The sequence below is a fragment of the Triticum aestivum genome, chromosome 3D (assembly GCF_018294505.1).
Source record: "Triticum aestivum cultivar Chinese Spring chromosome 3D, IWGSC CS RefSeq v2.1, whole genome shotgun sequence".
Taxonomy (NCBI): Eukaryota; Viridiplantae; Streptophyta; class Magnoliopsida; order Poales; family Poaceae; genus Triticum; species Triticum aestivum.
The window spans coordinates 50,145,207-50,158,103 of record NC_057802.1 but is presented as its reverse complement, the minus strand read 5'-3'; the positions used below and the strand labels follow the sequence as shown (position 1 = coordinate 50,158,103).

The following is a 12,897-nucleotide window of genomic DNA, read 5'->3' as shown; positions in this document are numbered from 1 at the left end:
ATTTTTTAGCGTATGGTGAAAATACTTTTAATATATGATGAGTATTTTTAATACATACTAAACATTTTCTTATTATGCATTGAACATTTTTAATATACAACGATTTTTTAATAATATGATGACCATTTTTCAATATAGATCGAAGATTTTTAAAAATATATGGTGAACCTTTTTTAATGTACAATTTTTTTAAAACACACGCTGAACAATTTTTTAAAATATATTACTTTTAATAGGTTTCTAAAGGCCTGCTCGGCATCACTCCGCTCCACACTCTCGCTCCCGGAGCCGGCGGCGTTGAAGTAAAACATTACGGAGCGGGGGAACAGGTGCTCCGCAGATCCTCGAATTTCATGGAGCAAATGGTTTGCCGAACAGCTCTTAAATATCTAGCGTTGACATACTCCTCCGTCACTAGGTGCACATGGAAACCAGCCCAAAATATCTTAGCGAAACGGCGAGCCAATGACCAGGTGCACATGGCAAACAGCCCAAAAAGTGGCGACACGCTCCGTACCTCGGGTCCCTCCCAGCAGCCCAACGCAGTGAAGAAAGTGAGTAAAGGCAGATCGGATGTGCAGGCAGGGAATACTGCACGAGAACTTGCACTCACTGCACGAGCGACGCTTCCCTGCCTCTCATCTCAATCAACTATAAACAGAAGAAAAGAAGGTACGCGCACCAAGTGTTGAAAACCATCCCCAATAACATTTTTTAAACAAGATCCCCAATAATTCGATCGTTCTCTCCGATCCATCCGGCGCAGCTAGATGAGGTGAGGTGGCGCGAGAGCACCCACCCGAATTGGCATCGGAAACAGCATATCTCCACCTAGGCGTGCCACGTAGCAGCGGAGACGCTGCCATTATCGGCAAATGGCAAAACTAATCTCGATCACCGAAAGCAAAATCAGTCGGCAACAGCGACCCGCCGTGCCGACATGGATAAAGTCGCGACGACGTAACCACCTTCTCCAATCTCAATTTTAGTATAAACCCAGCGCACACCCCCTGCGCAGGAGCAAATCCTATGCGCAGTCCGGCCGCAGCCAATCCCGCGCCCCACCTCCACTTGGCAGAGCTCAACAGCTTTCCCCCTCCCCGCTCCTGCCTTCCCTTCCTCGTGAGGCGGGCCGAAACGGCTCTGAGGCGACGCGCACACTGTCATTCTTCCTCCCGCAGATCCACGCAGAACCAACTCCATTCTTTACAGATCCCGGGGCGGATTTCGCACGGAAACCCACCGCCGCCGCCCACCCGCCGCGTGATCCTCCTCCTGCTCCTCGTCGTCGTCCTAGGGGCCATGGGGAACAGTATCTACAAGTTCCTGTGCGGCGTCTGCTCGGACCTCTCCGACGCCGCCTTCCAGCCGCACGGCGCGCACGCCTCCGTCGCCGCGCTCGGCCGCGACATCCTCGAGTTCCAGCGCACCAAGCAGGTCCCCGAGGGCCTCAGCCGCCACGTCGTCTCCTCCCCCGCCGCGCAGGCCAACTGGTACGTACGTATGCGGCGGAGTGTAATTCCGCTTCCCCCTTTGATTGATTTTGTCTTCTGATTCCTTACCGAGCTCCCTCCGGCAATTTCGTGCTCCGAGTGCCAGTAGTTTAACTTTAACTCGGAGCTGACGACGAGCTCGTCGTCGAAGATCCAAAAACAGCTCGCTGTCGAATCAACGTGGATGCGAAGGCTAGCTTCGAGCGAGGTGTCCAATTGCGAAAGCGACCACATCTGAAAGAAGAATTGGATAAAAGAAATTAGGTGGCACCATTTGTTAAAATGACACAAGTAACTGGGATATTTGGTTGAGACACTTAAGCGTTAAGGATTTTTTTAACTTTTTGTTCATGACAGAGCCTCAGATAATAAGATAACTAATTAACTACCGTAGTCACTGGTAAACCGCGCAATTAAGAACTCGGTGCTATTACCGAGATGTTTCCTAGCAGAGTCTAAGGCTTGCAGCAGGAGCTACTGAGATGTTTCCTGGAACTGATTGTGAACATTCGTAGAAGAAACTTGTTAGTAGTATCAGTAAAAAAAATACTACCACCCACAATGATTATGTTTCTGAAAAATTGAAACCATTGGTGTTGCTGATGTGAAGGTACAAGAAGCTCCAAGTGGCATGGAAGAAGGCGAGGCCGGCGCCGACCACACCAGAGGAAGCCGGGCGCCTCGTGGTGCTGACGCTCAAGAACCACCAGAAGGCGGACGTCGACGGCCTCCTCGCCTTCTACGGCCTCCCGCACCCGAACGAGGCGGGATCGGCGCCACCGCCGGCCGCCGGTCACCACGCCCCTCCGGCGCAGCACAGCGCCCCCGCGCACAAGCCCCAGGGCGTCAAGTTCGAGCTGCACACGCTCCCGGTGGACGCCAAGGCGGTGGCGGACGGCGACACGGTGACGGTGTACGTGGACACGAATGACGCTCCCAGCGAGATCAAGAAGGCCGCGGCGGAGCGCACCAAGGCGCGCGCCGCCAGGAACTACCCCACGGCCGACGCGCTCCAGAAGACCATCGCCGCCGCGGGATACAGAATGGTTCCCAACGCCAAGGGCGTTGAGGTGCTCGCCAAGAAGTACAGGATCAGGCTAAGGTACTATAATTGATTCAGCGATCAAGATTGGCTGGCTAGTTTGAGTGAATAAGTTCTGATGAAATGAGATGAAATTGGATGGGATGCAGTGGGATCGACGCGCCGGAGAGCGCGATGCCGTACGGGAAGGAGGCCACGGAGGCGCTGCTGAAGCTGGTGGAGGGCAAGTGCCTGACGGTGCACGTCTACAACACCGACCGCTACGGCAGGTCCGTCGGGGATCTCCACGTCGGCGGGGTCTTCGTGCAGGTGAGAAAAGAAACCAAGAACCCATACCTTCAGTCTTCAGAACACCTCAACGCGTGGAAGCAACTTAGAAAGAACTGCAGCATCAATTTATTGCCATCTACGGAATGTCAGCTTGCGTTCTTGTAGTGGTTGAAAACAGCAGTGTTACGCATAGTAGATGGAGTATTGCACATGGTAGAAGCGAGCTTAAACAAAACTGTTGCTTCTGCATTCTGCTGGGAACACGTTCAGAAACAGCTATGCCTTTTTCTGAAAGTCAACGGTTCTACAAAAAACTTCAGAACATAACAAATTCCCTCTTGCTTTGTCCGCAGGAGCAAATGCTGAAGAAAGGCTTCGCGTGGCACTACACCGCCTACGACAAACGCCCGGAGCTTGCCAAGGTAAAATCATCACCAGTCCACATACAGCTCCACACACTACACTGATCACCTGACTGAAAAAGAACCATGGAGATATTCTGAAGTGTCATGTGAAATCAAATCATGAAGTTGCTGATAGAAACTAATCCTCCCTTTGACCCACCTGCAGTGGCAGAGCCAGGCGCAGGCCGCCCGTAAGGGCCTGTGGGCGGCGTCCAAGCCGCAGGAGCCGTGGGAGTACAGGAAGGCGAAACGCAACGGCAACGCGTGATCCATCTCCATAGGCCGCACGCAGAGAGTTCAAGGAGACATATGTTGTAACTGTTGTGTGTATGTGCTGTGACCATGGACAGCTGATTGATTGATCGTGGCCTGCCGCACTGCAGATCCGTAGCCCAGAGCAGCGCTCGCGCCACTGTACTTTTTATAAGTTAGGTGTGGTGAAAAGACTAGCTGAGCTAGCGCGGGGTCGTGAAGCAGAGGAGGCCGGGGCACATTGAGATTGGTTGGTGTGATTGTGTTGTTGTTGTACCTGGAGATTAATTTGTGTGATTGTGTTGTACATCTCTTACTTGGATTGGACTGTTGTTGTTGTTACTAGACAGAAAAAGGCTGATTCATAGGCTGCTGTTGAGTCGAATACAACTAGCCATATATGCTGATAAACTTATGTTTTTACACTAATCTTATAATAACTAAGTGAGCTCTTTTGACATGGTCCCTCTTACCTATATGAGGTAAGAGCATCTACAACCACGATGGATTAATTTGGTGTCCTATATGTCCGTGGCGTCCGAGAGTGTCTGTTTTGAGTCATTATTTGTCCGTGCACTGCACACGACGATATACTATCTTCGTCCTGGTTTATTGGTCCCCTTTGTTTTTTTAGCAAATATGCTTAGCAGCGTATCATTTCATTGATAGAAGAGGGAGAATGAAGTTAGTACAGGTGGCATCCATGCAGACGTACACAAGAAGGCGTCTGGAGGGATGCCGCGAGCAGGGGGAGGAGGATGCTCAGCCTCATTACAAATGATGGTTACAGGAATAATAGCGGCTAGTCCCTTGGCGCCGGCCTTAGCCCTTTGTAATTTGTGCTAAATTTTGACCAAAGAATTAACAAGCAAAATGTTAGTGCATATCAACAAAAAATATATTATTAGATTCGTATTTGAAAATAGTTTTTAATAATATAATTTTTGATGACATGCATGAACATTTGGTAGTTAAATTCATGGTTAAAATTTGGCACAGAATACAACGGGAACCAATAAACCAGAACGGTGGTAGTACGTGATTGATGGGGATATAGAGAGAAAGAGAAAAAAAAAAGAACAAATGAAGAGAAAAAAAGATGGTTCAAGGTGGGCCAAATTTGATGTGGTGGATTGCCAGGACACCCTCATCTCATCCCCATTTATGGGTTGAGTTTAGGGGTTTATGGACAGTCCGGACATATGAGAACAAAATAAGGGCACTAATTGGGTGGCATTTTTTTAATCTTCTCTCCCCTGTCCAATTGTCCGCACGGACATATGATGATGGTTTAAGGGGTTAGGCTGTGGATGCTCTAAGAGTAGCAAAGTTAATCAGAACCATTTGCTCTAATAACATGTGGGGCCAGCCTATTAACACATTTATTATTAACCGTAATACTTCATGCCTAAGGCACGGCCGGGCGGAACCTTTGCTCAGGCTGGTTGTAATCGGAAGTATATACTAGTATCATGCATATAATACTAGTGTATAATACTACATCTGTAATGCATGGTATCATATAGGACTACATTTATTGACATGCATGACACAAAGTAGCACATCATTTAATATGATACGGTATCATGATATGATACTCAAGCCTCTCTTTCTTCATTTAATGCTATGCCACCTCATCAACTTTGCTTAATTGGCATGCATGATACTACCTATGATACTCCCATTACGACCAGCCTCAGTTCAACTATATCCAACACATGTCAGAAGCCAAGGTGGTTTCGGTCGCCTCGGATGCGACTCAACGTCAAAACTTGACTACAAAAGATGATTCTCTTAACCCGTTTTTAAGACCGACAGCCGAAGGGTACTTCACGTGAACCGAGGTGTGTCCAGACTTGAAAATCGGTTCAGGAACTATTGATGGTGTCCTAGCTAGCAGTACTAGGGAAATGCCTATATACAGAAGTTTAGTACTAGCGCTTTTTTATAAGAAAACGCTACTACTACTTATCAATAGCGCTTGCACATAGCAAGCGCTGCTACTATGCACTTACCGGTAGCGTTGTTTTCATAAAACACGCTACTACTAAAATTGCAAGACCGTTGCCGGCAGGCCAGACATAGTAGTAGCGCTTTTATGTAGGAAGCGCTACTGCTATTGAACGTAGCAGTAGCGCCTTCTACATAAAAGCGCTACTACTACAGGCTCCTTTTCCACACCAACAGCCCGCGCTGGCCTCACTCCCCCTCACACACTCTCACGCTCGCGCGCCTCCGCTGCGCGCCGTCGCTGCCGCCCTCCCCCGCGCCAGTCTTCTCCCGCCAACCGCCCTCGCCCGCGCCGGCTCTCCTCCCCCGCCGGCCACCCTCCCCCGCCGGCCGACCTCCCGCGCCGGCCCTCCTCCCCCCTCCCCCGTGCCGGCCGTCCTCCACTGAGAGGTACTCCTCCTCCCTCCTCCCTCCTCCTCCCTCTAGGTTAATTAAATTAGGTGAATTTAGTTCATTAGGTTAACTAAGTTGAACTAAGTGAACTAGCTAGGTTAATTTGATTTACTAACTAGGTTAATTAGATGTTTTTTAGATGTTTGGTTAACTAATTTGGTTACTAAGTATATGTTAATTAGGTTAGTGCAGTAGTGTTACTGTTAATTAGATGTTTTTTAGTTAGAGAAGTAGGTTAGGTAACTAAGTAGATGTTAATAGAATTAGTTAGAAAATTAATAGAACTAGTTTATTTTTAGTAAGTACTAGTTTATTTTATTTGTAGTAAGTGCTTAGTGGAACTAGTTGAATTAATAAAACTAGTTTATTTTTAGTAAGAAAATTTAGGTATATGAGATTTGATGATCTAACTAAAATTTTACTATAGAACTAGTTTATTTTTAGTAAGAAAATTAATAGAACTAGCTTATTTTTTTAGTTAAAGCAATTATTCCCGCATCGACGTCGACGATGCCTATCCCGCATCCTCGTCGTCGACTCGGCGGAGGAGGCCTGCTTGATCAGAGGGGTCATGTCCGGGACTGGGCTCCGCCGGGCTGGTACTGGGAGGTGCTACCTTCCGGGGGGCGCAGCTTGGTGAGGAGCCAGCCCGTCGTCGATCCAAACCTTCTTTCACTACTAGGGAAAACCTTATACACAGAATCTTAGCAGCAGCGCGGTACAAAAAGAGGCGCTACTGCTAATTTTCAGTAGCGCGTGTTGATAACAAGCGCTACTGTTACGCAGTTAGCAGTAGCACGGCCTAGTGGAACCGCGCTGCTACTAAAATCGACCGACAGTACCCACCAACCTAGGTTTAGCAGCAGTGCGCTGCTGCGACCCGCGCTAGTGCTAAACTAATAGTAGTAGCGTCCTTTTTTTCTGGTCGCTAGTGCTAAATTTAAAACTGGCCACATGGCCGGCCCCGCTTAGCATTAGCGCGTGTGCAGGAAGCGCGCTGCTACTATGTTCTTAGCAGTAGCACGTTTTACGGCCCGCGCTACTGCTAAGACGCAGAATAATACCACCTTTTCCCTCCCCCTCCTCTCCCCCATCTCCTCTCTTCCTCACTTTCCCCTACCTCCCACCTCCTCTCTCCCTCACTTTGCTTCTTCCTCAATACTTCTCCCCCCATTACTCTCTCTCTTCTACCTACCTTTCTCTCACTTTATTACTCCTAGCTAACTACACCACCTCCATTAATGCATCTCCTTTTTGTCAAGAAGAGCTTTGTCCACTTTTGATCTCCCTACTACATCATCATCTCCACCGTGTGCTCGATCTCGAGATACGTGATTAAAAATTCATGCTTTCGCAAGAATGGAAATATGTGTATGTGTGTGCGATATGATAATTGGGCGATATGATGGAAATTGTGTGTGTGGCATGAGTTGACGCCGAATTGTGCTTGTGAGTTGCCTATGTTTTGCCGAAATGATGATTTATTTCCATTTCGTCGAATTCCGGGCAAACTCTAGATCTATATGTCCTATTTTTAGGGAAGGTCATGCCGAATTTTTGTATGAATTTGATGCATGCACGCATTTTTATAATCAATTTTTTATTATTACCGTGCAGACGTTCATGATGGTCAGTGGAACGATGGTGGACAGGTGGTTGCGGTCGGCGGTGCAGGACATGAGAGAAAATAACCTGACAGAGGTTTTATGTCCGTGTCGAAGATGCAAAGGAATAGTTTGGCTCGACCCCTATGACGATGGTCGTGTCGAAGCGCACCTGCTCATGACTGGTTTCATGGATGGCTATACTCGGTGGATAATTCAAGATGAGGATGATGATGTTGAGGACGCCGACGGGGCAGGCAATGGCGACACGGGGCAAGATGAAGAGATGATCGATAATGGCGGCGGAGAGAACGTGGACTCCACGCCGCAGAGTTTGTCAGTACTAAGTTCAATCATGCGGGATCCTCATGTTCAAGCACTGCTTCGCAAGGAGACGAGTACTGAGAGAGCTGCTTCTAGAGAGGAGGCTAAGTTGCAGCAACTAGTGGTAGACTCGAACACTCCATTGTATGATGGTTGCAATCCTGAGGTGACCCGCTTGAGTTTCACGCTCCAACTCCTGAAGACGAAGGCTCAAAACAAATGGACCGACACTAGCCTCGATGAGCATCTCAAGTACCTAAAGGATGTTCTTCCCGTGGGGAATCTGTGTCCTACTAGTGTGGATGAGGCCAAGAAGATCGTGTGCCCTCTTGATATGCCGCACGTTAGATACCATGCATGCATCAACGATTGCATAATTTATCGGAAGGAGCACGCAGAAAAAAACAAGCTGTCCGGTGTGCAATGCTTCTCGATACAAGAAGGCCAGGAAGAAATGTCCCCAGAAAGTTGTATGGTACTTACCAATCACTCCCCGTCTCCAGCGGTATTTCATAGATCCCAAGGAAGCAAAGCTCATGTTGTGGCACGCGGAGAGGAAGAAGCCCGACGATGGAGATGATCCGAAGCTGAGACACGTCAAGGATGGAAGCCAATGGAGAGCGTTGAACGGCTTCTATCAGTATTTCGAATGTGATGCAAGAAACATCATGCTCGGCGCGTGTACCGATGGCATGAATCCGTTTGGCAACCAGAACACCAACCATAGCACATGGCCGTGTTTGTATGGATGTACAACCTCCCCCCTGGTTGTGCATGAAGTCAAAGTACATTCACATGAGTATGCTGATTCAAGGGCCGAAACTATTGGGGAACGTAGTAATTTCAAAAAAATTCCTACGCACACGCAAGATCATGGTGATGCATAGCAACGAGAGGGGTGAGTGTGTCCACGTACCCTCGTAGACCGAAAGCGGAAGCGTTAGCACAATGCAGTTGATGTAGTCGTACGTCTTCATGATCCGACCGACCAAGTACCGAACGCACGGCACCTCCGAGTTCAGCACACGTTCAACTCGATGACGTCCCTTGAACTCCGATCCAGCCGAGCTTTGAGGGAGAGTTTTGTTAGCACGACGGCGTGGTGATGATGATGATGTTCTACCGACGCAGGGCTTCGCCTAAGCACCGCTACGATATGACCGAGGTGGATTATGGTGGAGGGGGGCACCGCACACGGCTAAGAGATCCAAGGGATCAATTGTTGTTTCTATGGGGTGCCCCCCTCCATATATAAAGGGGGGAGGAGGAGAGGGCCGGCCAAGGGGAGGAGGCACGCCCAAGGGGGGCAATCCTACTCCAAGTAGGTTTTGCCCCCCCTTTCCTATTCCAACTAGGAGAAGGGGGAAGGAGGAGGTGGAGAGAAGGAAGGAGAAGGGGGGCCGCCGCCCCCTTCCCTTTCCCAATTCGGATTGGGGCAAGGGGGCCGCGCGCCACCTCCTGGCCTCCCTCTCTCCTTTCCACTAAGGCCCATAAGGCCCAATAGCTTCCCCCCGGGGGGGGGGGTTCCGGTAACCCCCGGTACTCCGATATATATCCGATAACCCCCGGAACCATTCCGGTGTCTGAATATAGTCGTCCAATATATCAATCTTCATGTATCGACCATTTTGAGACTCCTCGTCATGTCCCCAATCTCATCCAGGACTCCGAACTACCTTCGGTACATCAAATCACATAAACTTATAATATAACCGTCATCGAACTTTAAGCGTGCGGACCCTATGGGTTCGAGAACTATGTAGACATGACCGAGACACGTCTCCGGTCAATAACCAATAGCGGAACCTGGATGCTCATATTGGCTCCCACATATTCTACGAAGATCTTTATCGGTCAAACCGCATAACAACATACGTTGTTCCCTTTGTCATCGGTATGTTACTTGCCCAAGATTCGATCGTCGGTATCTCAATACCTAGTTCAATCTCGTTACCGGCATGTCTCTTTACTCGTTCCGTAATACATCATCCCGCAACTAACTCATTAGTTGCAATGCTTGCAAGGCTTATAGTGATGTGCATTACCGAGTGGGCCCAGAGATACATCTCCGACAATTGAAGTGACAAATCCTAATCTCGAAATACGCCAACCCAACAAGTACCTTCGGAGACACCTGTAGAGCACCTTTATAATCACCCAGTTACGTTGTGACGTTTGGTAGCACACAAAGTGTTCCTCCGATAAACGGGAGTTGCATAATCTCATAGTCATAGGAACATGTATAAGTCATGAAGAAAGCAATAGCAACATACTAAACGATCGAGTGCTAAGCTAACGGAATGGGTCATACAATCACATCATTCTTCTAATGATGTGATCCCGTTAATCAAATGACAACTCTTTGTCCATGGCTAGGAAACATAACCATTTTGATCAACGAGCTAGTCAAGTAGAGGCATACTAGTGACACTCTTTTTGTCTATGTATTCACACATGTATCAAGTTTTTGGTTAATACAATTCTAGCATGAATAATAAACATTTATCATGAAATAAGGAAATAAATAATAACGTTATTATTTCCTCTAGGTCATATTTCCTTCAGTCTCCCACTTGCACTAGAGTCAATAATCTAGTTCACATCGCCATGTGATTTAACACCAATAGTTCACATCACCATGTGATTAACACCCATAGTTCACATCGTCATGTGACCAACACCCAAAGGGTTTACTAGAGTCAATAATCTAGTTCACATCTCTATGTGATTAACACCCAAAGAGTACTAAGGTGTGATCATGTTTTGTTTGTGAGAGAAGTTTAGTCAACGGGCCTGCCACATTCAGATCCGTATGTATTTTGCAAATTTCTATGTCAACAATGCTTTGCATGGAGCTACTCTAGCTAATTGCTCCCACTTTCAATATGTATCCAGATTGAGACTTAGAGTCATCTGGAGCAGTGTCAAACTTGCATCGACGTAACCCTTTACGACGAACCTTTTGTCACCTCCATAATCGAGAAACATATCATTATTCCACTAAGGATAATTTTGACCGCTGTCCAGTGATCTACTCCTAGATCACTATTGTACTCCCTTGCTAAACTCAGTGTAGGGTATACAATAGATCTGGTACACAAAATGGCATACTTTGTAGAACCTATGGCTGAGGCATAGTGAATGACTTTCATTCCCTTTCTATCTTTTGCTGTGGTCGGGCTTTGAGTCTTACTCAATTTCACACCTTGTAACACAGGCAAGAACTCTTTCTTTGACTGTTCCATTTTGAACTACTTCAAAATCTTGTCAAGGTATGTACTCATTGAAAAAACTTATCAAGCGTCTTGACCTATCTCTATAGATCTTGATGCTCAATATGTAAGAAGCTTCACCGAGGTCTTTGTCGTGGAATTGTCACGGCAGATGTCCTAGTGTGAGGACTTAGTCGCGAGGCGAACGCATCTATGTGGTAGCTTGAGAGGGGTTGAGCGGAATCGAGAGACGCAACACAAGACAAGGATTTAGACAGCTTCGGGCCCCGGGAAACATCATCCGGTAACAACCCTACATGCTGTTTGAGGTTAGGTCTCATTATGATCACGGGAGAGTCGCCGGGAACCGGCTCTCGGTGTCTAGCCCTCGAGATTGTTTCTTGTTACCTGTCCCTCTTTGGGGTGCCCTGCCCCTCCTTATATAAGTTAGAGGGGCGGGTTACATGCGGAGTCCTAGTAGGACTAGGACTAGTCTATCTTTTCTTTCAAGTTGAATACAAGTCCGGGTCTTGCTCCCTCGTAAAGGAAATATTCGTCATCCCTTTATCCTTAAGCCGGCCCACTAAAGTATAAGCCAGCCTGCTGGGCCTTGGGCCTTGTCGTCCGTCTGATCCGCCCGCCGGGTCTCCAGTGAGTCATAATGTCCAGGCGGGTTACCTGTCAATCGCCATGTTCGGGCGGATCACCAGTGAGTCACCAAGCTCTAGCCAGGTCTCTGGTGAGTCGCCAAGTAATGCCGGGTCATACCGCGGGGTATATCCCCGACATTAGCCCCCAGTTTAATTTTGGATTTATCCATGTTAAACTGATCCTGTAAAACAAACACAAGAACAAATTTGACAGGTTGTGCTCCGGGTTAAATATTCTTGTAAGCCGGCACTTGATCATCCTTAAGTCCTTGACATTTTCTCCTGGAAAATCCGGGTCAATAGGCCAGCTTCATAATCCATTTACTGACATTGGCTCTTTATAAAGAAACATTATACGAAATAATCCATTTGAGTCGGTTTCCAAAACTCTGACTTGACAAAAATATTGGTCTTGAAATATTCAACTGATATTCAGCCGACTTAAAGATGTAGATCTTGCCGATTTATGATTGCCAAAATTGTCGGATTATAAATAAATGATGCCGGGTCATGACTGTTGCAGACACCGGGTTAATCTGGTCTACTCCAAATTGAGAATTTGAAGATTTTTTTCTCCCTTATATGCATATAACCTGTAGCCCCCAAGTGCCGGGTTGTCATGCTTGCAGCAACCTGGGACTTGTAATTTCCTTATGCTCATGAAAACTTCAACCAGTGTAGCCCCCAAGGGCCGGGTCATTATGCAATAATGACTAGGGACTTTGTAGATATAACCATGTAAACTTGAACAGCAACGTGTAGCCCCGAAGGGCCGGCTTAGTAAGATAATACTGAGCTGGGGCTTTGATAATAACATCATATAAGATAATCTCCACCATAGGGCTTGAACCCACGTCCACAAGGTTAAGAGCTTTGTACTCTACCAACTGAATAGTGGATCGTTCAATATAATGCATTAATGCTTGTGTACCTTGAATTGTCGATAGGAGCAATTTGTAGCCCCCAAGGGCCGGCTCATTACAATGTGATGAGTCGGGTCTTCAATAAGTTGAGCAAAAAATGTCTTTACATTAGCCCCCAAGTGCCATGGTGCATGCTGGCAGTGACATGGGACTTGCATATTTGATGTGATCTCAATTTAAATAATGTAGCCCCCAAGTGCCGGGTCGTAAGCCGGCAGCGACTCGGGACTATTCTTTCCATTGTAGAATAAATCATATCCATTGATAAAATAATAGCCATTGCGCCAAAGCGACTTTGAATACCTCATTTGTTGATAAGT

At 47.3% G+C, this 12,897-nt stretch overlaps 1 protein-coding gene across 1 annotated transcript; it reads left to right on the top strand.

The window, feature by feature from the left end:
- The first annotated feature begins 1,003 nt into the window (after positions 1 to 1,003).
- On the top strand, positions 1,004 to 3,777 carry LOC123077321 (probable staphylococcal-like nuclease CAN1). Its single transcript, XM_044499581.1, has 5 exons — positions 1,004 to 1,493; positions 2,104 to 2,595; positions 2,685 to 2,844; positions 3,159 to 3,227; positions 3,376 to 3,777. The coding sequence occupies exons 1-5, from the start codon at positions 1,030 to 1,032 to the stop codon at positions 3,475 to 3,477; spliced, it is 1,287 nt and encodes a 428-aa protein (XP_044355516.1). The 5' UTR covers positions 1,004 to 1,029; the 3' UTR covers positions 3,478 to 3,777.
- Positions 3,778 to 12,897: the final 9,120 nt, after the last annotated feature.